Source organism: Mesoplodon bidens, assembly GCF_964165515.1.
Source record: "Mesoplodon bidens genome assembly, chromosome: 19".
In the NCBI taxonomy this organism is placed as follows: domain Eukaryota; kingdom Metazoa; phylum Chordata; class Mammalia; order Artiodactyla; family Ziphiidae; genus Mesoplodon; species Mesoplodon bidens.
In genome coordinates, this window is record NC_138179.1 from 51,798,001 (window position 1) to 51,824,048 (window position 26,048).

At 60.2% G+C, this 26,048-nt stretch overlaps 3 protein-coding genes across 4 annotated transcripts; all 3 read left to right on the forward strand.

The window, feature by feature from the left end:
- Positions 1-1,124: 1,124 nt before the first annotated feature.
- Positions 1,125-10,802, forward strand: LOC308607070 (keratin, type I cytoskeletal 42-like; the record flags this gene model as incomplete). Its single annotated transcript, XM_081218660.1, is given in 13 exon segments — positions 1,125-1,165; positions 3,306-3,370; positions 3,373-3,752; positions 6,526-6,585; positions 6,588-6,610; positions 6,734-6,890; positions 8,030-8,191; positions 8,753-8,878; positions 9,083-9,119; positions 9,122-9,162; positions 9,166-9,281; positions 10,274-10,323; positions 10,447-10,802. Coding segments are annotated over 13 exon segments (1,614 nt in total).
- Positions 10,803-12,667: 1,865 nt separating this feature from the next.
- On the forward strand, positions 12,668-16,760 carry LOC308607844 (keratin, type I cytoskeletal 17-like; the record flags this gene model as incomplete). 2 transcript variants are annotated; one of them, XM_081220179.1, is made up of 8 exons in its annotated part: positions 12,668-13,186; positions 14,247-14,329; positions 14,724-14,880; positions 15,035-15,196; positions 15,280-15,405; positions 15,507-15,727; positions 15,816-15,841; positions 16,666-16,760. In XM_081220179.1, exons 1-8 carry the CDS (start codon positions 12,677-12,679, stop codon positions 16,758-16,760), a joined length of 1,380 nt encoding a protein of 459 aa, XP_081076305.1. In that variant the 5' UTR covers positions 12,668-12,676. The 2 variants fall into 2 exon arrangements, with proteins under 2 accessions (XP_081076305.1, XP_081076304.1); XM_081220178.1 differs by lacking the exon at positions 15,816-15,841 and having other exon boundaries at positions 16,619-16,760.
- Positions 16,761-21,405: 4,645 nt separating this feature from the next.
- LOC308607071 (keratin, type I cytoskeletal 16-like) lies at positions 21,406-25,224 on the forward strand (the record flags this gene model as incomplete). Its single annotated transcript, XM_081218661.1, is given in 11 exon segments — positions 21,406-21,573; positions 21,575-21,898; positions 22,376-22,404; positions 22,406-22,465; positions 22,595-22,751; positions 22,858-22,968; positions 22,972-23,019; positions 23,333-23,458; positions 23,777-23,997; positions 24,093-24,139; positions 25,205-25,224. Coding segments are annotated over 11 exon segments (1,311 nt in total).
- Between the last annotated feature and the right edge of the window lie 824 nt (positions 25,225-26,048).

The following is a 26,048-nucleotide window of genomic DNA, read 5'->3' on the forward strand; positions in this document are numbered from 1 at the left end:
AAGGGAGGGGCACCCGTGAGCTCCTTGGTGACCTATCCTGGGCAAGGTGCCTGCAGGTGAGAGGGACTGCGTGTCTGTGAGGAAAGGAGCTGACAGGCCCTAGTGGCAGGGCCTGGGGGTGGGGTCCAGTCTTTGGGGCCCCTGGAGGGTTTGGGGTCCTCTCCTCACCAGCCAAGCCTAGGTCCCAGCTGGGAGCCCACCCCCAGATCCTGGGCCTCTCACTTTCCTGACCTCACCTGATACGGACCCTTTCCCTTGGGGGCAGTGGGGAGGTAGCCGTGTATTCCCGTCCTGGGCCCCTGTCTCCGCCCCAGTCATGGCCCAGGCTCCCTGCTCCTAATGACTCAGCGAACACGTGCAGGGCACCTGCTGTATACCTGCCGTGCCCTGGGTTCTGGGTGGGGGTGGGCACTGTCCTAGGAAGGTGACAGTTAATGCTCGGGGGGCCTGTAGGAGCCAAGGTCGACTGGGCCGATGTGGCGAGACCTTTGTCAACATCGATACTCATCTATCGAACATCAAGTGTATACGGGGGCCCCCAGGCCACCCTACACCTTGCGCCTTCCGTCAACCTCGTAGGGTGGGTTCGGTCCTGGGGACTCTCCCCCCACACCCTAGTCCTGCTCAAATCTGAGACAGGGTCTGTCCTAGTCAACCCGAGAGCACGCTGGCCGTTCAGCAGCCTCTAGCGAGGAGATCCAGGGCCGGTGGGGTTGGGCAAAGGCTGGGGCTGGCTGGGGACACTGGGGGATGCTGGGAGTTGTCCCAGCCGTCTCCCTGGGGCCTCCTCCTCCTGTCCCCTGCACGCTGTGCTGGACCCCCGGCAGGCTGTGGGGCTGGATGGCCTCCTCCTTTTCCTCTCCTCCGCCTCGTGGGCCAAGCTGCTGACAGCCGTGAGGGCTGTGGGCCTGGCGGTGCCCCTCTGGATGCCGGGGGTGGAGGACAGGCCCGGGCAGGAGAATTCACAGCCGAGAGGACCTTGGCATAGCCCTCTGACCTGCTCCTGCCAGGCCTTCCTCCCCTGGCAGGGGGAGTGGGCGCTGCTGGGGCCCCGCTTCAGGCCGGGCTTAGCTGCCAGCGCCCGGCTGCCCTGCCGCTCCGGCACCCTGGGCCTCGGTTTCTTCATGGCGTCATTGGCAGGGTCTGGCCAGGGCTGTCCTGAGCGGTGAGGGAGGAGTGTCCGGGCCCTTCTTAGGCCCGCCAAGGGTGGCCACACTTTCCAGAGGGCCAGGGAGGCCTTCCGGGCTCTGACCCTGTCCTTTCACCTGGGGAGAGGGGGTGAGCCGGGCCTGTCCTTCAGCAGCAGGTGAGGCCTCTCTGGGTCGAGGTGCTGGAGGGGCTTCAGAGGTGGCAGTCTCCAAAGGCCGGAGGCAAAGGGCCTGGGGGGTCACTGGTGTGGAGCCACCGAGGCCCAGACCTTGACACACAGCCTGACGTCCGGGGGTGGCAAATGGCAGTGATGGGGAGATGGGGGGACCTTGGTGATTTTGGAGGGAGAAAGGAAGGTTAGAAGACTCTCCGCCGCTTCAAACTGGGCCCCAAGACTAAGGTCTGAGGGCTTTGGAGGTGGGGTGCGGGCTGGGATGCAGGCTCTGAGCGAGGCAGAGGGTGGGTGGTGCCCTGTGGCCGGGCCTCTCCCCAGGCCCCTGGTTCTGCTCCATATGCACTTCTCTGAACTGAGTGAGGAGATCAGTCAGCTCCTGGGGGAGGGGGCTTCCTGGGAGAGTGGCTCCAGTGGGGAGGGGGAAGGTCATTCCCCGTGAAGGTGAGTGGGTGGTGCAAGGCTGGCCTCTGACCCATTCAGGTGACCCCAGGTTCTCTTGGTTCCCTTCCCCAGGACTGGCCCGGAGTAGGAGGAAGTCCTCCCTGGCGTCTGGCCTCATGGAAGAGCCCTGGTGTTCTGACCTCGCTCCCTAGCCTTGACCTTGATCCCCCTCCGTGCCCCCAGGAACCCTGAGAACCCCCAGACTTTACAGGCGGGGTGGGAGCAGGACGCAGTCAATCAGGTTGTCCCCTCTCTCACAGTAGCTTGTGGAGTCCCCACTCTCCAAGCAAGGAGACACCCTTGCGTGCAAGGGCACTCACTTTCTTTCCCTGTGTGTGGGCCGAGAGCCCAGGCCACCCACGCGTCTCCCTCCGCCCCTGCTTGGCCCGAAGGCCTCCCCGCCCCTGGAAGCTCCCCATTCAGACAGGCCGAGCAGACTGCAGACGCCGGGGTACTGGCAGCACATAAATCATTAGCACTGAAGTAATTAAGGCTGGTAATCTCCTGGCTGGGTGTGGGCGGGTGCCAGCCACCAGGATGTGGGATTGTGCTTTGTCCTCGAAGAGGCCACACTTCCTCAGGGCGCGTCTCCGTGGAGGGGTACCTGCCGTACAGGTCCTGCTTCTCCTGTGCCCCGCATCTCCTGAGGAAGTGTCTTCCCTCAGGTACTGGGTGGGGGGGGCGGTGTGAGCAGGAGTGGTCACCCTAACCCTCTGCTTCCTTCTCCCCCTCAGCCCCAGCTTGACTGATGTCAACCATCTCTCCAGATTCCCTCAAAGACCCTGGGAGGCAGGAATTACCCCCATTTTGCAAATGAGGCAACTGAGGTTCTTGAACTGACTTCCTAAAAGGTTTGGATCCAAAGCTCCCTCAGGCCAGCGGCTGTGACTATTCCCCTCAGATAAGGCAGCCCCCAGGCCAGGGCCTACGTCTCCTCCCACAGACTTGGAATAATCCCAAGAGACCTGGGGGGCTCCCTCAGGTCAGAGGCTGATTCGCCCCCCCACCCCCCGCCTGGGGGCCTCCCTCAGGGCCACATTGACGTGGTAGGGGAGGGTGTCCCCCGCATCTCTCCACCCTCTCCCTGGGACCCAAGAATGCTGAGTGCGGGGCCAGACCAGCCCCGGGCTCTGGGCCTGTGCCTTGTTCCAGGCCCTTTCTGGCTCCCAGGGCTGGGTTCTCCGGACTCCCCCCAAGAACGAGCTCAGCCACCTAATTGCGGCTGAGAATGGAGGATCACCCTACCCCGGGGGTGCGGCTCCAATACCACCTTTGTTTCTAAGAGACGATGGGCTGCTAAGAAGCCATTGTGCCAGGCCAGGCTCGGGATGCCCTTGGTGTGTCCAGCCTGAGCCCCGGGCCCTGGGTGGCCGGTACAGAGGCAAATTACACGGCTGGGGTTTTGGCTCTGACTTCAAGAGCCAGGGGCCCAGCTGCCCTTTAGCCTGGCTATAAAGGGCTATAAAGGGCTACCTGGGGTCTCTGTGCAAACCAGACCCTGCGCCTGACGTGTGGACACTGTGGCCGCCCCCACCACCAGCATCCACCGGCTTTCCACTTCCGGCTCCGTCAAGGGCCTGTGTGTGCCCTGTGGTGGGGGTTTCTCTCGATGTCTTCCATCCGTGTTGGGGGTGCCTGCCGGCCCCCCAGCCTCCTGGGAGCCAGCAGCTCTAGCAACATGTCTGTGTCCTCGTCCCGCTTCTCCGTGGGCACGGGGGGCAGCTATGGCAGGGGCTGCTCCTGCAGCCTGGGTGGGGGCTTTGGCTCCAGCTTTGGGGTGGCAGATGCCCTGCTGGGGGGCAGCGAGAAGGAGACCATGCAGAACCTCAACAACCGCCTGGCCTCCTACCTGGGCAAGGTGCGTGCTCTGGAGGAGGCTAATGCCGACCTGGAGGTGAAGATCCACGACTGGTACAAGAAGCAGGGCTCCGGGCCCGCCCTCGACTACAGCCACTACGTCAAGACCACCGAGGACCTGCGGGACCAGGTGGGCGCTCTCTGCCCCCTGTCCTTAGCACCTGCTTCTAACTCACACCATCCCAACTTCGGACCTTTGCCAACACGTCTCCTCCAGCCTCTAGGTCTCCATCCCTCGCCCATTCATCCATTCACTCACTCTCACTTGCTCTGGAGCCCAGCCCTGTACCAGTCACTGGTCCCAGGCCTGGAGGACATCCCATGTTGGGAAACTGTTTGGAGTTCCTCCTTTCTGGGGGAGGGTATTTGGGGTGGGTGATAGAGGAGTGGGCAGGCAAGGCTTCAGAACCTTGATTGAGGGCAGCAGGTGGCATTCCAGGTATAGAGATCAGTGTGGACAAAGGCATAGGAAGGAGTTTGGTGTGGCTGCTGGGAGATGAGGCTCAATGTCTCCTTCTCACTATCCCATTCCCCTTTGAGTTTGCCCCACCCTCCCACCTGCCTCACCTCCTCCAGGCAGTCCTCCTGGATGCACGGCACTTGCCTTTTATCCTTGGATCTGGGGGTCCCTTCCGCACTTTGAGGTTCAGTCTATGCTCTGTTCATTGGGCTGATTTCACTGAGTCTGACATGTTCTCACAGCTGCTTTCATTGTTGGTCCTCCTCACTCCTTCCATGATGGTCACTCTGGGGGTCCCTAAGAGCAGAGGCTGTCTCTGCTTGCAGATGCAGATTGGGGGGGGTGGTCCCTGAGGAAAGGAGCTGTGTCTTCCCACTCAGACTGGAAGCTTCCAAGGGGAGATATTTCTCTAACTTAGTCTGATGGAGGAGACAACACACACACACACACACACACACACACACACACACAGAGTATGATCTCTGTGAACATGACCTTGGCATTCTGTAAGCACGGCACCTGGGTCTTCTGCGCAAACCTTGCCCCTGGAGGGACCTACAGGGCTGCAGCCTCCAGTGGCAGGAGAGAGGTCAAAGAGGTGCAAAAGCCGGGATTGGGGAGAGCCGGGCTGGGGCCTGGCTGGCCCGGGGTCAGCCCACTCAGTTTCCTGGTGGAGAACCAGGCCTGCTGCCCTGCGAGGGGCTTTGCCTGCTCCTGCCCGGGACCCAGGCCTGGAAGGGAACTCCTGCAATTGCCCACTGGAAGCAGAGCTACTGGGAGCGCCGGATCAGATACTGGGCTTGATCTGGGCAGCAGGGAACTCAGGGGAGCCCTGGTGAGTCAGTGTTCCTGAGCTTCAGGGTCAGCCAGCTCCTTACCGCCAGCCCCCAGTGCACTGCGCACCAGGCCTCTGAGTCACTGCCCCTCGGCGGGTTTTTAGCACTGCCCCCTCGCTGGACCCAATCAGCCTCCTAAGCAGGGGGGCCCAGTCTGCAGGTTGCTGATGGGCCTAATGAGGCCCTGGGGTGGGTTCAGTCAGACTGGCTCTTGGGCTCAGTCTGGAAACGGAGCCTGACTCAGGGTGCCTTTTCAGAACTTAGGGCCACGAGCGGGCTCTGAGGCCCAGGATGAGTTTACTGGGGCTGCGCCCTCTTACAGCTTTATACTTCAGCCCTCAGCCTTGAAAAATTCCAGATTCTACTCAGCTCATCTGCCACCTCCACCGCGACCTCCCCTCTGCTTCCTCTGGGCAGTGTGGAGGGGCCTCCCCCTCCCCCCAGCCCCATGGCCTTTGACTAGAGCCTCTCTTGGGTATTTTTCCCAACAATAACGACAGCAGCAGTAATAATAACCAACCCACTGCTCCTTCCAGAGCCTCTCCCTTCCCTGTTGTCATTTAAACCTCCCAGGTGACCCTGTGGGAAAAGAAAACCTTGCCCTAGGTTTGACGTGGGGCCAGCCATAATATTATTAATTATTTAATTAATCGTTGAATTAAACTAATGTTTCCTGGGGGCTGACTCTCGGCCAGGCACTGTACTCAGGGCTGGGGGTTCCAAACTGAAGGAGACAGACGTGAGACAGGGCCTTGTTCCTCTGGAGCTCAGAGTCCAGTGGAGGAGAGAAAAAAACACAAAAAAAAGTCACAGAAAAATATTGCACTTGGGAGAAGTACTGTGTAAGAGAGATGGGCCGAGGGGAGGTATGATGGGGAAGAAAGACCCAGACGGGGAATCGAAGAGGGCTTCCTGGAGGAGGTGGCAACTGAGCTTAGAGGTGAATTAATTTAATTTAATTAATTAATTTATTATTTATTTATTTTTTGGCTGCATTGGGTCTTCGTTGCTGTGTGCCAGCTTTCTCTAGTTGCGGCGAGCTGGGGCTACTCTGTTGCGGTGCGCGGGCTTCTCATTGTGGTGGCTTCTCTTGTTGTGGAGCACAGGCTCTAGGCACACGGGCTTCAGTAATTGTGGCATGTGGGCTTGGTAGTTGTGGCTTGCAGGCTCTGGAGCGCAGGCTCAGTAGTTGTGGTGCATGCATGGGCTTAGTTGCTCTGTGGCATGTGGGATCTTCCTGAACCAGGGCTCAAACCCATGTCCCTTGCATTGGCAGGCGGATTCTTAACCACTGAGCCATGAAGGAAGCCCTAGAGGTGAATTTACTTGGGGAAAGATGGAGTGAGGTCCAGGCAGCTTGGGCAGTGACCCTCATGGTGGGAGAGGAGTGCATATGGGTCTCTTTCCTGGCACCATGGTTACCTGTGCCTGGGTATCATGCCGCTGCTCCTTGTGAGCCCCCCAGCGGGGTGCTCAGAGGAGGAAACCACAGGGACCCTCATCTCCCTCACTCTGGCCCACTCTCCAAAAGGCTGCAGGAGGGGTGTTGCAAGGTCTTCCTGTGGCTGCCCAGGGCTCTTGCTCACCAAGCCCACTGTGTCCCTCAGATCCTGGCGGCCACCATCGACAATGCCAACTTGGTGCTGCAGATCGATAATGCCCGCCTGAGACAGCTGATGACTTCCACACCAAGTGAGTCTGGGTCTCGGGGACAGCTCAGGGGACTGGTGGGGGTCTGGCTCTCTGTGTGTACGAGGGTGTCCTAATGGCACTCCATGGCTCAGGCTTCCCTGCCTCCCCCGCTCTCCCGCCAAGGTATGAGATGGAGCTGAACCTGCACATGAGCGTGGAGGCCGACATCAACGGCCTGCGCAGGGTGCTGGACGAGCTAACCCTGGCCAGAGCCGACCTGGAGATGCAGATTGAGAACCTCAAGCAGGAGCTGGCCTGCCTCAGGAAGAACCATGAGGAGGTGAGGCCAGCTTGGGAATGCAGGAGAAACTTGCCTGAGAACAAGCAAGGCCGGGGCCCCCAAATCTTCCTGGGCCAGGGCCACGCTCTCCATCCAGTTCCCATCTCTGGTGGGTTCCTGGCTCTGACCCTGGGACACTCTCACTGGTCCCTAGTTGAGGCCTGGAGGGCCCTTTCCCCCCAGAGATACTTCTCTGTCCCTCGAGGCACTGCCTACTGTGTGGTGGCAGTTAACTATCTAATGGGTGAATCAGTCTAAGAACACGCAGGCTAATTATTATAGTTAATTGTGATAGTGATACTCATAACAACCACAGATATCTGCCCAGCCCATTCTGAGTGTTTCACAGCAATTACCTCAGCTGATACCGACAGCCTCACTGGGAGAAAGGAGCAGGTTCTTCTCTTTACCAGTGAAGAAACCAAGGCTCAGAGGGGTTAAGGAATTTGTCCAAGGCTGTACAGGGGTGGGTCTTCCCTCAGGTCTGCCTGAGCCATATCCACATCTAACCCTGACTCCACCACTCTGCCACTTCTCCCACCTCCCAGGAACCCCAAGGCTCAACCCAAGGATAGGGATCCAAGACCCTGCAGGGGGACTAATGAACCTTGTGGCTTCCTTCCCATCCGACTTCTGGGCTGGCCTGAGCTGAGGGAGCCTAATGCCCGAGTAGCAGGAGTCCAGACAATGTCTCTACTTGGCTTTGAGGCTGGTTATAGGGATTGCATCCCCCAGCAGATTCACATTTCCTAGTGAGGTCTGACTCCCCCGATACCGACAGGGGGCTGCTTTCCCCATGCCCGTGCTGCGTGGTTGGTGACGGCGGGGGTGAGGCGGGTTGTCAGGGCTGGAGTGAGGTTGTCCTGGCTCATCCCCCACCATGACCGGGGGTTGCCATCTCTCCTGGCCCAGCACACCCCGGCACTGGGCACAGTCCACCCTGCGAGTGTGTGTTTCGGGAGATTGTTGATATCCACAGCCCTGCATGTTTGAGATGTGATGACATCCACCTCCACCTTCAGTGTGAGGAGCTGTTGGCCTGTCTGTGTCTGTCTGTCCTCTGCACCCATCTCCCCCAGACAGAGAAGGCAGCCCTGAGTGAGCTGCCTGAGTGAGCTCCTGCTCAGCTGTCTGCCCAGGAGGTGAATGCCCTGCGAGGCCAGGTGGGTGGTGAGATCAACGTGGAGATGGACGCCGCCCCCACTGTGGACCTGGGCCGCATCCTGAATGAGATGTGTGACCAATACGAGAAGATCACGGAGAAGAACCGCAAGGATGCCGAGGACTGGTTCTTCAGCAAGGTGGGTGGCCTGCGTGAGCAGGTGTGCACACATGTGCGTGCATGCGCCATGTGCTGAGCACATGTTGGAAAACTTACAGATCCACAGACTGTGGATTCCCAGCTGGAAGGAGCTTTGGAAACCAGGGGACCAACCCCTTACGTTCAGGGGGACATCATGAGACTCAGAGAGGCCTTACGCTCACACAACCCTTCACTGTGGCCTGGGGAGCAGATCCAGGTCTCCCGATCCCACTAGGGTTTCTCCCAGCCCGGGCATTCGTAGGTAGGTGTGTGTTTGGATGCAGACTCTCATGCCCCCAGTAAGCATGCACTGAGCAGCTGCAGTGCCCGGACAGTGACAGGGACAAAAAGAGTGAAACCCAGGGCCTGACCTAGAGCAGTACCTGCAGTCCAGTAAGGAAACAAACGACCACAGAGCAAGGTGAATTCTACAAGTTCCAGGGTGTGCAGGTGGGCTTGGGGTCCTGCAGAGGCCTTGGAGTGGCAGGTCTAGGAGGTCAGGCCCCTGCCCCACCTCTGCAAGCCTCCGCAAGCCCCTAGGGCCCATCTTGCCTTCCAGACGGAGGAGCTGAACCGCGAGGTGGCCATGAACACGGAGGCCCTGCCGAGCAGCCAGACGGGGATCACGGAGCCACGCTGCACTGCGCAGCACCTGGAGATGGAGCTGCAGTCCCGGCTCAGCGTGGTAGGGCCTCTGTCCTCTCCCTGTCCTGTACCTGTCACTCCGAGTGGGCCCTGCTTCCTGGACCCCCACTCGGAGAACCAGAGACTGCCTGCCCCACCTGCCACTGCACACTCTCCCCACTTACTGCCCCGCCCACAAACCCACACACGTGGGGCCCCCTTCTGGGGGCTCGGTCTCCCCAGCCACCTCCACCTTGACCCACAGAAAGCATCGCTGGAGGGCAGCCTGGCAGAGACCGAGGCGTGCTGCGGGGCCTCATCAGCAGCATCGAGGCCCAGCTGTGCTAGCTCTGCTGTGACGTGGAGCAGCAGAGCCAGGAGTACCAGATCCTGCTGGACGTGAAGACGCGGCTGGAGCGGGAGATCGCCACCTACCGCCGCCTGCTGGAGGGCCAGGACGCCCAGTGAGTGGAGGGCGGCCGCACCTGTTCGGTGGGCTGGGTGGCTTCACCCAGGGAGGGCCAGCACCAGCCGAGGCAGGGGGAGGTGTGGAGGTTTGCAGGAGGTGAAGCTGAGAACACTGGCTGGGGTCCCACTTGATGGAGTAGGCAGTGGGGAGCCACGGGGGCTTTTGTGCAGAGAGAAGTACGATCATCAAGACATCTTAGAACATTCACTCTGGCTGCAGAGGGAGAAATGCATCCGAGGGGCGAGGGTGGGGTCAGGGAGACCAGTCAGGAGGCTGGAGCAAGGGCGTCAGGCTAGAGAAGACCTGCCATAAGGCGGGCGAAGGACAGGGAAGGGGAGGTGGTGCACCAAGAGGATGTGTTATAGCTGAAAACAGCAGGACTGGAGGCCTGAATGCGGGGGCGAGTGTGGCTTGCTGGCGGGACTCAATGAACGTTTGAGTTAGCACGTGAAGTGGTTAATAATGATCCTGGCTTTCTGGTTCCAGTGATTGCGTGGTTGGTGATCCCATTGTCTGGGATGGGTGGCGATCTGGTTTGGAGTTGGGTGGGTGGTGGGGCCCTAGTGTAAAGGGGCCGAGGATGTCCTGGAGTCTCCATGCTTAGTCACACATTCCAGCTTTTTGCTCTATGACGATGGCTAAGTCTATCTATAATCTAGCCACAGTCTCTCCTGCTTTAATTATTCGTTGGGCCCTTCAGGAAACGGAGAAACCACTTGCTCAGCTTTTCCTTGTAAATGGCTGGTTGGCCGCAAAGTGCCTCTGGGCCTTCTGTTGGGGTGTCCCCTTTCCTTACTCCTGCCCACTGGGCCTGTGCCCTTTGACCCTGTGGTTGCCACTCTTTCTCATATACTCCCTGCTGTGATTTCTGTCCGATATGCTGGGACCTCTCTCCCCTCGGCCGGGGCCTCCCCAGCTGCTCCTCCTCCCTGGGGGCTGGGCTCCCAACCAACACCACTGGGCTGACAGGTCCCCCTTTCCCTGCAGCCTGGCCACCCAGTACTACTCGTCCCTGGTCTCTCAGCCCACCCGGGAAGGTAAGAGCCTGCCCCGTCCTGCCCAGGATGGGTGGGGAGAGGCTGAGGACCCTTCTGTGTGGGAGGCTTGGGGAGGGCCTCCAGCCTGAGGTTCCCTGTGCCTCCCTCCTCCTCCGCCCGTAGCCGCGGTGACCACCCTCCAGGTGCGTACCATCATGGAGGAAGTCCAGGACGGCAAGGTGGTCCCCTCCCGCGAGCAGGTCCACTGCTCACCCACTGAGGCCCCGTCTACCTGCGACAGCCCAGCCTCCAGGGTCAAGGGGCAGCCATTGCCTGCAGCTCCCAGCACACTACTGCTGCGCCCCAAGTGCCCGTCTGGGCCACCGCCCAAGAGCGGTTGCCTTTCTGTATCTGCTTCTCACAGCCCCTCACCAAGGGGACCTTCTGAGTTTGCCCCAGTGACTGCAATTAAAGCTTTGCTTGAAGTTCAATGCCTCCTGTGGTTTGGTCTGGTCCTTGGCTTGAGCAGTGTGGGCTGAGGGATGGGGGGACAAGGAGAGTTTGCTGAGGGTTTGGGGCTGCTTGTCCCCTGCCAACCTGTTCTGCACACCCCATCCGGGCCTGGGGCTCAAAGGAGGGAGACGGGAGGCTTGAGGGCTGAGGGATGGGACAGCCCATCAGGTTGGGAAAGTTCCTGAGAATCAGCCCCTGGGTGCCCATTGCCTGTGGCTGGTCCCTGGGAGGGCCCCATAGAATTTCCGGGGAGCCACACCTGTTACAGACAGCTCCCTGTCTCAGCCTGGGGCAGTACAAGGTCAAGATCGGAGGGAGAGGGGCTGGGCAGGGGGCTTTCTGGAGAAGTGGCCCAGGGCGCTGAAGCATGCGAGGGATGGCAGTGGCACGGCCAGTCCAGGAGACCAGACCGGCTCTGTTGGGTTTGCGGGGGTGTGGGGTGGGGTGGCCCCTCTGCATGTGAGCATGGGCGGGGGGGCGTCCTTCTTGCTTTAGTGGCTTAGCAGCTGCTGGGCTCTTGGGGAATCTCTCTCAGCTGCTGGCAGGGGCTGTCTGGGCCTGTCTGGGAAGTGGAAGCCATTGGCAGTCTGAGACACGAGCACGTTCCGCCCACTGGGCCTGCTGAGACCCTGGAGCTGAGGGGGGTGGGCAGGGCAGGGTGGGGCTGTGGGGCGGGCACCTGGCCCATCCTGAGGAGCCAGGTCAGGGGACTGGGTGGGGCCCTTGGGGGAGACTGCAGGGGAGGGGAGCGGAGGTGGGGGAGGGGGAGGGGAGGGGGGGGGAGGGGACTGGCCGGGTCAGGGGTCTCAAGAAGACCCTCTTCTTGGGCAGTGTCCTTTAGTCTTCCAGCTGGCTGGGACCCAAAGGTATATGCCCCCAGCCTGAGGCCTCTTGGGGAATAGGAGGGGCAAGGAGGGTGGAAGGGGCCTGCCCCTCACCCTTCTTCCTGTTGCCTTTACCACGATGCCCCCTCTCAGCCTGCCACTTCCCCAGCCTGCAGCTAAGCTCCCCTTTGCCCACTCCAGCCCAGGACTCCCCACTTGTGAGAGAGAGATGGGGAAAGGTCAGAAAAGGACGCTGCATCTCCAGGGGGTTCCAGGGATGGGGACAGGGTCAGAAAACTGTACAGAGGGAACCACGGCCCCTGCAGTGCTTCCTTGGTGTCAGGGCTCTACAGAAGGGGGCCAGTGTGTCACAGGCCCCTGGGGAGGCGTATAGGTGCTGTGGCAGTGTGCGACGAAGGATGAAGGATGAAGCCCTGCCAGCCCTGTTCTGAGTTAGGTGGGGCGGTGGGACACTCTCCCTCTACAAGTCCCAGTTTCCTTATCTGTAAATGGGGTGGTAATCTGAGACCTGACCGAGCTACTGTGTGGTGAGCCTGGTGGGTTTGGGTCTAGTTTCCAAGGCAGGATGGGGTACCGGTCCTTGCTGTCTCCCCTGCACCTCACCCAGGGCCGGGATCGTGTGTGGCGTGGTGTGTGGCTGGGGGCAGCTGCCTGGGAGGGCTCAGTGACGGTGACATCCTGCTTATTCCTCTTGTCCATATTAGGTCATGGGAAAGCGTAGCTGAAGGGCCTGCCTGAATTACAGGTGACAGGCCTGAGACCAGGGACACGCACATACACACAAGCAGACGCCCAGCATGGGGGTTCGGAGAAATGATGCAAAGCCCCGACGGTGGGAGGGAAGGGGACCCACAGCCACCTGGGAGCTGGCGGGCAGCCAGCGGTGATGAAAGCCCAGGGGAATGGGAACAGAGGCGTGAGCCTGTTGTAATCGTTACGCCCATTTGTCGGGGCCTATAAAGGAGGCGGGCGAGCCCGGCAGCAACACACACCTTGGGCCTCCCTCCTCTCTAGTCCTCTCTCTCCGTGTCTGCCTGCCACCCGCTATCGCCACCATGACCACCACCAACCGCCAGTTCTCCTCCAACTCCATGAGGGGCTCCTGTGGCCTGGGGGGCGGCTTGTCCCTCACCTCCTGCCAGCAGTCTGGCAGCCTGGGCAATGCCCTTGGGGGCGGCAGCTACTCTAGCTGCTACAGCTTCGGCTCTGGCGGTGGCTATGGCAGTGGCGGCTATGGCAGCGGCGGCTATGGCAGTGGCGGCTACGGCAGCGGCGGCTATGGCAGTGGCGGCTACGGCAGCGGCGGCTATGGCAGCGACGGCTATGGCAGCGGTGGCTATGGCAGTGGCTTTGGAGGTGGTGATGGGCTGCTGGGGGGCAGTGAGAAGGCCACCATGCAGAACCTCAACGACCGCCTGGCCTCCTACCTGGAGAAAGTGCACGCCCTGGAGGAGGCCAATGCTGACCTGGAGTTGAAGATCCACAACTGGTACCAGAAGCAGGCCCCAAGGCCAACTTTGGACTACAGCTCCTACTTCAAGACCATCGAGGACCTGAAGAACCAGGTAGGGGCTGTGGTGGGAGGGGACCTGGCGGGGCACAGCTTTTCCTCCCTTACCTCCTGCCCTTGACCAAGGCCTGGAGTCCAGCCTTGGGGCTGCCACAGGGTCTTGGGCAACTAAGGACAGCTTGGATCCGGCTTGGCTTCTGGGAGCCCATCTTGGGGCCACCTTGTGGCCTATGGTCTCTTTTTTTGGGGCAGCGGCCTGGGTTAGGGACAAGCGGGCCTTGTGGAGCTCCTTTGAGCCTCAGTTTCCGATCATGGAGCTTTTTGCCACCTTGTGTGATTGTAGGATAAGATGAATGGATGCACGTGGAGGGCTGGGCCCCTGGGGTCGCCGGATACTCAGGCACCTCTTTCCTTGGAACAAGAGGGAGATTTAGGGCTACGGTGGGGTCAGGGGTCTGAGTGAGCTCCTGCTGGCACCTGCTAGGAAGAGGAGGTGAGAGAGAGGGGGCGGGACCTCAGGAGGCCACTTGTGTGCCTTATTTGGGGATTTTTCTGGTTTCCCCATCTCTCCTGCTGCGCCCTCAAGACTGGGGCTCAGCAAACCTGGGGCGGGGCCGGGACTGCCTGCTGGAGCCCGGGGTCAGGGCTTAGCAGGGGTCATGACTTCTGATTTGGAACTACTCTTTGGTGAGGGTTCCTTTAGTCTTCCTTTTTGGGGGAGCCTCTCAGGGACACTATATCCCCAACTGTAAAATGAGGTTTCCCATATCCGTCCTCTTTCCAGGATCTGGGAACAGCTTCTGCCCCGGGGCATCCTCACATTCTTTTCTTGCTCTCCTGCATTCCCAGCCTGGCACTCCCAGATGGCTGTCCACTCTGGTTTAAGGCAGAGCCTGGCATGGGGGAGGGGGGCAAGGTTTCAGCCATCAGACTCGGGCTGGCCCCGCCTCTCTTACCAGCTGTAATGCAGTAAAGGGGAATGGCTGGGTGGGAAGGGAGCCTTCCTGGAGGAGGCAGCCACATCCTGGCCCCCAGACAGAGAGACCCGTCTCAGAACCCTGGTCTGTGCTGAGCTACCCCCACCCAGTGACCTGATCACTCTCCCATCTTCCCAGATCTTCGTGGCCACCACGGACAATGCCAACATCCTGCTGCAGATCGACAACAGCCGTCTGGCTGCTGATGACTTCCGCACCAAGTGAGCCCTGGCCAGGGGGGCTGGAGAGGAACTGGGGGCACCCCTCCCTACCCCAGGACTCCTCAGTTGCTGGTGGCAAGGTCCAGGAGCTGGGGGTGGGGGAGCCCCTGCTAAGAGTCCTGCACCTCTTAGCCCAGGATGCAGCAAACGCAGCAGATGCTGAAGGTTGCTGGGCTTAGTCAGGTGATGGAAGAGTGAGAGGGGAGGTGGGAGGCAGAGGAGAGAGGAGCCAGGAAGCCGGGTGGGGGTGGGGCCTTGCCCTGCGTTGTCCCAGGCCCCCAGGGCCGCGATGGGCTTCTACTGCACCCCCTCATCGTTCGGAGGCAGGGTGCTGGCCAGAACCTGCACCTGCCAGTCCAAGCATCTTGACGGAAGTCTCTGGTTCCCTTCGCAGGTTCGAGACGGAGCAGGCCCTGCGCATGAGCGTGGAGACCGACATCAACGGCCTGCGCAGGGTGCTGGACGAGCTGACCCTGGCCAGAGCCGACCTGGAGATGCAGATCGAGAACCTCAAGGAGGAGCTGGCCTACCTCCGGAAGAACCACGAGGAGGTGAGAGCCAAATGGAAAAGCCATCTCAGAGGGTTAGCTGGGAGGGAAGAGATGGTGGAGAGCAATGTTCAGACCCGGAACACCTCTGACTAGGGAGCCCTAATCGGTTGCCATAGTGAGACCCCTGACTGTGGACCGTTCTTTGGTTGTGCAGGAAATGGCTGCCCTGCGAGGCCAGGTGGGCGGGGATATCAACGTGGAGATGGACGCCGCCCCCGGCGTGGACCTGAGCCGCATCCTGAACGAGATGCGCGAACAGTACGAGAAGATGGCGGAGAAGAACCGCAAGGACGCCGAGGACTGGTTCTTCAGCAAGGTGGGTGGCATTCGGAGTGGAAGGGACCCAGGACGCCTGCCCCCCTGGAACTTCCAGTGCCAACGACGTTTTCTTTTCTGCAGACAGAGGAACTGAACCGCGAGGTGGCCTCCAACAGCGAGATGGTACAGAGCAGCAAGAGCGAGATCTCAGAGCTCCGGCGCACCATGCAGAACCTGGAGATCGAGCTGCAGGCCCAGCTCAGCATGGTAGGGGCGCTGCCAGGCCTCAGGGGTGGGGGGAGGCGCCCAGGTCCCTGGAGGGGGCACTGAGAACCCTTCTGACCCCTGCCTCTCCCGCTCTCCTGCAGAAAGCATCTCTGGAGAGTACCCTGGCGGAGACAGAGAACCGCTACTGCCTGCAGCTGTCCCAGATCCAGGGGCTGATCTGCAACGTGGAGGAGCAGCTGGCCCAGCTGCGCTGCCAGATGGAACAGCAGAGCCAGGAGTACCAGATCCTGCTGGACGTGAAGACGCGGCTGGAGCAGGAGATCGCCACCTACCGCCGCCTGCTGGGGGGCGAGGACCTCCAGTGAGAGGGGGCCTGGGACCAGGGCTGGGGGCCTGGGGCAGAGGTGAGTCTGAGACCCACATCTAATCTTCTCTCTCTTGTTTTGCAGGCTGCCTCAGCAAAAGCCCAGAGAACGTAAGCATCTTGGTAGCTGAGGGTGGGGCTGCACGGGGCAGGTGACCCACCTGTACGTTGCTGGGGGAGGGTGTCCAGGAGCTCCAGGAAATGATGGCTAGTCCTCAGCAGGGGTGGGGGAAGGGACCCGGTAGGGCTCAGGGTCCTAATCAAGTGAGCGGGACACTATCTGGTCTAATGGGGGAGAGGCAGGGAAATGGCCCTTACCTTGGAGATCCTAGTCTGAGGTGGGAGACATGGTCCCAGCTCTGGAGACTCTCATCTGATGGGGAGGTAGGGACATGGTCTCACGATCTTTGCTCTTGGGACCCTACAGATGAGCAAAAGCAGTCTTGTGTCTGGAGTCTCTTGTCTGATGGCAGAAAGGGACTTGGTCCTTGTCCTCCGGATCCCAGTCTGATGGGGAAGAAAAAAATCCCAGCCCTGGGGCATCTAGTCTAAGGGTGTGGACCAGGGTCTTGTCTTGGAGATCCGCTTCTGAAGGGAACATAATCTATGCCCTTGAGACTGCAGAGAAATGGAGACAGACCCCATTTCGTGTAGCATCCAGTCTGTGCAGTCTTCCTCTTGCAGAAGGACATGCGGGTCGGAATCAAACCATCTATTTGGGAGGCAGGATTCACCCAGGGGCACCAGCAAGGAACAGGGTGGGAGGGAGGGAGTGGCAGGTTCAGGGGGACACCTGTGCGGATGTGATGTTGAGGGGCCACCAGAGGCGTGGACACCAAGTGGCCATGGGGGAGAAAGCCAGCTCCACTCAGGGGGCTGGGGGTGGAGCCAGGGCCTCTTGGCCCCCGCCCACCCTGAGTGTCTGTCTCCTGCAGCTGTGACCACCCGCCAGGTGCGCACCATTGTGGAAGAAGTCCAGGATGGCAGGGTCATCTCCTCCCGCGAGGAGGTCCGCCAGACCGACCACTGAGGACTCTGCTCTCCCCGCCATCCCCTCTGGGGCCCTCCGTTGGCTCCACAGCCCCCGCAGCCCCAGCCCCCGGCTTCAGTCCCTTTCCCATCCCCCCTCCCTGACCAATAAATCTTGTTGACTGAGACATGGAATGCTCCCTGGTCGTGGCCACTGACGTGGCCCTAGCGCGGAAGGGGTGAACCGGTGGGGGGGCGAATGGGGGCAGGGAGAGGAGTCCGTGGACACCCACTGTTGTTGACTTGGAGGTCAGGGGTCATCTTAGAACAGGGTGAAGACTAGGTCTGGGCAGAACTCGAGGGGTGGGGGTTGCTTTTTATCTCCCAAGGGCTGGTGATCCATGGGAGGGTGGTCCAGGCAGTGCCAGACCCAGTTTGAGGTCAGCGTGTCAGGGGGAGGTCTTAGGTGTCCTCTTCTTGGCCTGTGATTGGGTCCATGACCTTGGGCAGTGCCTTCCCCTCACTGAGCCTCATTTTCTCATCCATAAATGGACAAGAAGGTCTCAGGAGTCAGAGACGCAGGGATAAAGCATCCGGTCGGTTGCCCCGCACAGTCCTGTGGGCTGTGTCCTCCTCTAAGAGGGGACAAGGTGGGGAGGGGGCAGGGAGGCAGGCCAGGGCAGAAATCAGGATCCTCCTGAAGCGGCGGATGGAGGACGGAAGGCGGGGAGGCAGGCTGGGTGATTAGGGCCCAGGTTCCTGTGTGAGTCTCAGGAAACCCCTAGAAGGGGTTTGTGGGTCCGGATGCTCCCATGGCCTCAACCCCAAGAATGTGAGCTGAGACCTGTGCTTCCAGAGAAGGCAGGTGTGGGAGAGAGGGCGGGGCCTCTCCCAGGGATATGTCTTCAAATGGTGAGCTCAGGATGGGGCGTTCAGGGGAGGTTGTGCCTGGGGAGCAGCACTGCCCTCCCTGGCAGTTTGTCCCCTCTTGGTTCCAGCAGCTTGGAGGTTGGGGAGGTGGGAAGCTGCCTCCTGGGGAAGGGGGAGGGGCTGTCCTGCCCCAGCCGCTCCAACACCCTCCAGCCTGGCCCCTGTCACTCCATGGCCAGGCGCTGAGCCAGCAGGAGAGGAGCCCCGGAAGTCTTTCTTTGAGTAAATCTGGAAACCACTGGGCCGGGCGGGTCTGATTTCCTGGTTTTCTTCAAGAAGTGGGGGTGGGTGGAAGGTGTTAACGGGAGGAGGGATGCCCTCACCCCGGTTCACTGACAGGCCCCCTCGCCCGGTGCCTGGAGACTGAGGGCGCGGCTGGGGCCGGGAGGGGCCAGAAGCAGCCAGAGCCCCCAGAGGCCTGGCACAGTGGAGGCTTGGGACCAGCGGAGGCCTGGGAGGAGCAGGTGGGGCAGGGGCCTGAGTGCTATGACGTAGACAGCGGGGTGTGAGGACTTCGGGCAGGTCACGGGCCCTCTCTGGATCTCAGAAGCCACAGTAAAGGAGGGGTGAGATGAGCCGCAGCTAATGGCCCTTCCGGCCCTGATCCCAGGGACAGGGAAGACAGTGAGTTCCTTTCCAGGGCAGGGATGACAGGCTGCAGTCCAGGACCCGTGTCTGCAGAGGCAAATGCCGGAATCAAAGCAGGCTGGGAGCGCGGCCTCTGCTCCTGCAGGGGTTGGCATCTCTCAGCTGCCCGGGCAGCAATCAGGGTAGGGATGGAGGGCAGGAGGGAGGGAGGCACCGTACCCACCAGGCCCCCACCGTACATCCAGCCACAACCGGGAGAACCAGCCCTGGGCTGAGGATGGTCTGTCTGGGGGTGATCTCATTTACCTGAACGACAGTCCCAGGAAGAGGGGAGGGTCCGAGAAGAGGTGCCCCATTATGTGGATGGGGACACTGAGGCTCCGAGGAGCAGTGACTCAGCCCCTGTTTGGAGGCTGGCATGTCAGGGGTGGAATAGGGTGTGGGAGAGGAGGCAGCTATGCTGGGAAAGCGGCCAGAGCCCCACCCCCTGCCCAACCCTAGGCTCTTAGGCAGGGCCCTCTCTCCCCGCAGACTCTGGGGGTGCACTTTTACTGATGGGGTGAGTGAGGAGGGGTCAGAGTGTGGGGCTGGGAGAGGCAGCCCCGGACTTCACCCTTCTGCGGGGGAAGAAGCCCCTGCCCACAAAGCGAGCGGGTGGGTGGTCAGGAGGCCACAATGGGGGAGCAGCCAGGTGTCCCGGGAGCTGCACCAGGAGAGCAGTGGCTGCGGTGCCGGGGCTGGAGGTCCACAGGGCAGTGTGCTGGGCCCAGAGAGGGAAAGCCCCGCCCTTCTCAGGAGCGCTCAGCCCAGGCCTGGGCAGGTGGGGGCCGCAGGGAGGAGTGCCTGGGGGTGGAGGCCTGTGGTCCCCTTAGGGATGGTATGGCTTTGTCCAGGCACACCACGCTGACCCAGGCTGCTGGGGCATGTGCCTGCGGCTGGACTGGGGGACCCAGCTGTGGGACTCTCCAAGGGACTCACAGTTCATCCACACCCACCCACCTGCTGCACAAGATGTTTCAGTGAGCCGGTCTGTACTTCCCCTGGGTGCCGTCTCACCCACACTCATACGATGGACACACACACCTGATGCCCAGGCTCGGGCTGGCCACGGGTAGTCAGCCCCTGTGACTCTTCCTCCGCCTCGCCCACATTCTGGAAGGGTGACCTGACGGTGCTTTCTGCAGAGAAATGACATGGCGGTAACACTGTCCATGGCACTGCGTCGCTCTGTGCCTGGGTCTGCACTGGGCCCGGGGGGGGAAGCAAGAGACCCAGGCCCTGGTTCGGAGGGACCCTGAGGGACCCCAAGGGACCCCAGTCTAGGAGTGGTAAGCCGGGCACAATAGCAGGCCTGACAATCCTCCCTCAGCCCTTATGCAGTGTGTTCTCCTGTGCCACCCAGGCTTTGGGGGGCTGAGGGGAACAGAGGGACCAGAGCCAGGACAGTTCAGCCCCCAGGCAGAGTCCAGACGGTTACCCAGCTTAACCCAGCCACAGGCTCCCCTGAGGGGCCCCTGGTTGTGCAGACCACTGTGAGGGGCTGCGAGAGGCCCTGCCTTGGAAAGGGGAGATCCAACACTGTGGGAGAGGACCGCCTAAGGTGGGTAAGGCACTCACAGACTCACCCAGATCCTGGGACCAGGCACGGGGCTGGAGCTTGCCTGGGGGCCATTTGTTCACTCCCAGAGAGCCCGTCCCCTCCCTGCAGGCCCCCTACCCCCCATTATGGCCTGAACACTCAGTGTTGGGGACGTCTCTCCCTCCTCCAGACATTCTGCCCTGAGGGCCTTTCTGTCTCGTTCTTTGCATCTGAGTGTCCCCACAGCGTGTGGCACATAGTAGGCGCTTTATAAATACCTGAAGACGAATGCAGTGACGGCCGCCCGTCTGTGACAGCTGCTTTATTTATTCCACCTCTCTGTGCCTGTGGAGTGGTGCTGCCATTCCCATTTCCCAGAGAAGGAAACTGAGGCTCAGAGGGGAGGAACGACTTGCCTAGTATCTGGCCCCTGCTGGCCCGACTCCAGCCTGCTCTGTCCTGGCTCATCTGGCTCCTCTCTTTCTTCATCCTGCCCTGAAGCCTGTGACTGTGGCTGCCATCAGTGGCTGGGGGCTTTGCAGAGGCCTCCCCTCTCCCCTCAGGCTCCCTGGAGTCTCCTTCCCCTCCCCTCCCTCCCCCAGCTGCCTCTTGGTCCCCAGCCAGGCTGGACGCCAGAATCCCCTGGGAGCTTGTAAAACCTCCCCACCATCAGGTTTGTCCTGCGCGATGCTGATGAAGTGGGTCAGAGCAGGGCCCGGGAATCTGTATGGGGATTCTCGTGTTCAGTCAGTTGGGAATCACTGCAAGTTGAGGTGTGGCATTGGCCAATAATATTCCCTGGCCAATTCAGGTATGTGATGATGATACCTGGGATGGAGCTGGGCCAAGGGGAGAGGAAAGAGGCCCGGGTGGAGGAAGGAACCCACTGCCTGGAGGGGTTGGTGGGAGTCTGTGCTCTGTGCTGACCAGTTCTGGTGACTCTGGCTCTTGGCAACCTTGGGGCAGGTGTGCCTCACTGGCATGGAGGAAATGCCAGCTGCATCCTGTGGGCCAAACATCCCAGGTTTCCTGCTGCACGGTGCTGTCTTTCCTGCCTTAGTTTTCTCTCCAGGGTCAAATGATAAGTTCCAAGGTCAGAGACCACGTCAGCATCGCTCTCCTCCCTGCCACAGCATCCCGAGACAGCCCCTGGACAGCATCGCTGAGGCCATTCATCCAAGGCTGTCACCGTGGGGCAGGGAGTCCTTTCCGTGGGCTGACTCACTGCCCAGGGATGCAGTCACCACAAATTCGCCGGTGCCAGGGCACTGCTGGCCCCTGAGGCTCCAGGAACTAACTCCAGCTAGCTTCCCGTTGCCTAGCATGAGTCACAACCAACTTGAGTTGGTATGTTTTCTCTCAGCTCCACACCCCCATATACTGGGTGGGAACTCAGAGAGGCACACAGCGAAGTGACTTGACACCGGGCTGAATAATCTGGAGAGGGGAGTTGGATGGGATCTGGAGTGATGAAATCCGGAAGGGTGCCCGGAGTCAGCAGATGGGAGGGCCCCTCCTTCCTCACGTGCATATAAGCGTTCCTGGGGTTTGAGGACGCCTCAGCATCCTCCCAGCCTCCCCGAGCATCTTTCTCTCCTCTCTTCTCACCATGACCACCTGCAGGCACCAGTTCACCTCCTCCAGCTCCATCAAGGGCTCCTGTGGCATCAGCGGTGGCTCCAGCTGCGGGTCTTCCATCCTGGCCGGAGGCTCCTGCCGGGCCCCCAGCACCTACGGGGGCATGTCCTCCTCCCGCTACTCCTCCGGGGGTGTCTGCGGGCTTGGGGGGCGGCTATGGTGGCAGCTTCAGCAGCAGCAGCAGCTTTGGTGGGGCCCTGGGTAGCATCTTCATTGGAGGATATGGTGGTGGCCTTGGCCTCTCCCTCAGTGGTGGCAATGGTGGCCGCCTCTCTGGCAACGAGAAGCTCACCATGCAGAACCTCAATGACTGCCTGGAGTCCTACCTGGAGAAGGTGCGCTCCCTGGAGGAGGCCGACATGGAGCTGGAGGTGAAGATCCGCGACTGGTACCAGAATCAGAGGCTCAGGCCTGCCCGCGACTACAGCCCCTACTTCAAGGCCATCAAGGACCTGCGGGACAAGGTGGCGTGGCCAGGTGTGCGGCTCTGGTGGTGGAGTGTTGACAGAGGTCATGGCTGCAGTGGACCCTAGAAAAACGCTTGCTAGCATCTTCATTTTACAAACAGGGAGACTGAGGCCCGCTTTTGAGGAGTGGCCATGGACTACTCAGAATTGGTGGCGGAGGGTCCCTTTTTAGCATCAGGGTATCTGAGCTGGACCTGTTACCCTGAATCTCTTACTCCCTGCAAGCATTCTTTGGATCAGCTTCTCTCCGAAGTAAGATGGGGCCCAGGATGGGGTGGCGGATACATGGGTGCATCCCCTGCACATGCTGAGCTGGGTGGAGAAGGCACCCTAGGCTGTCTGGGGGAGAGCAAAGACTGACCTGCCAGCCAGATAACCCCAAGTATGGTGAGGCTCCTTTCTCCCCTCTTTGCTATTCACCCCTGGGCAGCAGGGCCTTGGCTAACCAGACCTGTCCTTCACCCCCCTCTGCAGATCTTCGAGGCCACAATAGAGAATACACCTTCTGCAGATTGACAACGCCAGGCTGGCAGCCGATGACTTCAGGACCAAGCGAGCAGCACTGTGGTGGGCTGAGGACAGAGAGCAGAGGCAGGGGGTGAGCAGTGGGGTTGTCCAGTCAGGAGGACCAGCAGGTCTTGAGCCTCAGAAGCTTCATGATGGACCCTGAGGCCCTGACCTCTGTCTTGCCAGGTATGAACGTGAGCTGGCCCTGCGCCAGGGCGTGGAGGCTGACATCAATGCCCTGCGTAGGGTGCTGGACGAGCTGACCCTGGTAAGGACTGACCTGGAGATGCAGATCGAGGGCCTGAAGGAGGAGCTGGCCTACCTGAAGAAGAACCACCAGGAGGTAAGGCTGCTGCTGGCAGTGGGAGGCTGATCCGGGGGGTTGCAGATGCACCTGGGGCCAGGGAAGGGGGCAGCTGAACTGACCACCTCCCCCCATCCCTTCCTAGGAGATGCTTACCCTGCGGAGTCAGACCAGCGGGGACGTCAGCGTGGAGGTGGATGCTGCCCCCAGCATGGACCTGAGCCACATCCTGAATGAGATGCGCGACCAGTATGAATAGATAGCAGACAAGAACCGCAGAGATGCCGAGGCCTGGTTCCTGAGCAAGGTGATGTGGGTCCTCAGTCCTGCTGCAGGACTTCCCAGCTGGGGTGCCTCTGGAGTGCCCCACACCTTCTGTTCTTTCCTATCTCAGAAAGAGGAGCTGAGGGGCTTCCCTGGTGGTGCAGTGGTTGAGAGTCCGCCTGCCGATGCGGGGGACACGGGTTCGTGCCCCGGTCCGGGAAGATCCCACGTGCCACGGAGCGGCTGGGCCCGTGCGCCATGGCTGCTGAGCCTGTGAGTCCGGAGCCTGTGCTCCGCGACAGGAGAGACCACAGCGGTGAGAGGCCCGTGTACCGCAAAAAAAAAAAAAAAAAAAGAAACAGGAGCTGAACAAAGAAGTGGCCTCCAACAGCGAGCTGATGCAGAACAGCCGCAATGAGTTGAATGAGCTCCAAAGGGTGCTCCAGGGCCTGGAAGTCAAACTGCAGTCCCAACTCGGCATGGTAAGAAGGATCAGGCCCAGCCCCAGCCTCCAAGTCGCCAGTAATGGCACCACCCCTGTAATGGAACACCGCCGCAGTACGGTTCCATCTCTCTTTTCCCAGGAGTGGGTTGGAGGCATCATTGTACCCATTATATAGATGGAGAAGTTAAGGCCCAGAACAAATGGTGGAATAACTTTTCTCCACATTGTCTAGCCCATCAGTAGCCCAGCTGGGGTCAAAAATCCATGCACCTCTCAGGAAGCATGCCCAGAGACCTGGGGGGACAACAGTGACCCCCCTGTGTTGACTCTCTCTTTCGCTCTCTCCCATTCACAGAAAGCATCCCTGGAGACGAGCCTGGAGGAGACCAAAAACCGCTACTGCGTGCAGCTGTCCCAGATCCAGGGGCTGATCTGCAGCGTGGAGGAGCAGCTGGCCCAACTCCACTGCGAGATGGAACAGCAGAGCCAGGAGTACCAGATCCTGCTGGACGTGAAGACACAGCGGGAGCAGGAGATCGCCGCCTACCGCCGCCTGCTGGAGGGCGAGGACGCCCAGTGAGTGGGGAATCCCCCGTCCTGCCCCGCAGACCCTTCAGCCCCACCCCTGCTGCTCCCAACACACCTACCGCTCTACCTTTTCTCCCCTACAGCCTCTCCTCCCAGCACCCATCTGGCCAGAGCTATGTTTCCTGCGAAGGTAAGGCTCCTGAGGGTCCTGGAGCCGCCTTTGCCCACACGCCGGCCTCACCACCTGAAGGCCTGGGTCCAGCCCCTGCTCGCCCCAGCCGTCTCCCCTCCCTCTCTGCTGGTGGTGGGCTAATAAAGCTGACTTTCTGGTTGATGCATGAATCCTGTGTGGTCTCCATTCCTGAGCTGATGGGAGGGGAATTGGAGGTGCCTCCCAGGAATCTTCTGGGACCTCACAGCCTGAGGGATGCAGGAAAGAGCCAAGCTCAGAAGAGCTTGTAGGGTCTTCCTTGAAGACCTGCGTGCTGCCGGGGGAGTGGGAGTTGGGACATAGGATGGGAGGGAGCTCGCTCGTGTTGGCGGACGCGGTGTGAGGCGTTTGACAGCAGCTCTTTCCTCCGACTCACCTGGCGACCCTGCGAGGGGCTGTGGTCAGGCTTACCTTGGTGCTTAATGTCACACAGACACGAAGTGGCACAACTGTGGCTCAGGTCTGTCCAGCTGCAAAGTCCATGCCTTTCTTTTATACGGCTCTATCTTTTTAGTTTTTTTTTTTTTTTTTTGCGGTACGCGGGCCTCTCACTGTTGTGGCCTCTCCCGTTGTGGAGCACAGGCTCCGGATGCGCAGGCTCAGTGGCCACGGCTCACGGGCCCAGCCGCTCCGCGGCATGTGGGATCTTCCCGGACCGGGGCACGAACCCGTGTCCCCTGCATTGGCAGGCGGACTCCCAACCACTGAGCCACCAGGGAAGCCCCCTTTTAGGTATTTTAACCCAAGACTCCCAAGCTTGAGCTCCTAACTCTACCCCTTGGCGCCTCACATGCGCACACAATGATTTTAGTGTTGGATGGTGGAGGGAGAGCCTTCTGCCTTGGGGGTGGTGTCCACGGTTAGGACTGAATCTTTCTTCTTCCAACCTGCTCCCCCTCATCACTCCCATCAACTCCCTCCTCTTCCTCGTTCCCCTCAGCCAGTGAATCGTGTGCCAGCGAGTTCCCTAGAAATATGTCACCCCTGCTTCCTCTTCATCCCCACAACCACCGCCGCCATCAGACCTGCTTCCTCACTCCCTAGAACTGGGCCCAGCCTACTAACTGGAGTCCCTTGCTGTCCATCTCCCCCTCCCTCATTTCTACCTGATGACCTTTCTAACGAGAATGTGGTACAGAGCAAGAATAAGGAGGCCATCAGGCCCCCTCTGTTCAACCACCTGTGTTGTTCCCTCTCTCCTGGGATGCTTGGCCTTCCCATCTCAACCCATCGTGGTGCCTCTCCCCACCCCCTGCCCTGCACTGCATGAATCCACCCTACTTGGCTATTGAGGTATACCGCACTCCTCACTTGCTGTGAATGCCTTCCATATTTTAAATTTTTGATTAAAAAATCAAAGCTGGGGCTTCCCTGGTGGCGCAGTGGTTGAGAGTCCGTCCGCCTGCCAATGCAGGGGACACGGGTTCATGCCCCAGTCCGGGAAGATCCCACATGCCGTGGAGCGGCTGGGCCCGTGAGCCATGGCCGCTGGGCCTGCGCATCCGGAGCCTGTGTTCCATGACGGGAGAGGCCACAGCAGTGGGAGGCCCGTGTACTGCAAAAAAAAAAAAAAAAAATCAAAGCTATGGGAATTCCCTGGCAGTCCAGTGGTTAGGGCTCAGCACTTTCACTGCCGGGACCCGGGTTCAATCCCTGGTTGGGGAACTAAGATCCCATAAGCCATGCAGCATGGCCAAAACAAAACAAAACATAACAAAACAAAACAAAAAAATCAAAGTTATGTCTGTAGAACATAATTAGATTTTTATGAAAAAGAGCCATTCCTAGGCTGACATCCCCAGGTGTCACACACCTCCATACCTACCTCCCACTTTCAAGTCTTAGTTCTTACTTTTGTCATTTGCCTCCTTCTTTCTTTTTTTTTTTT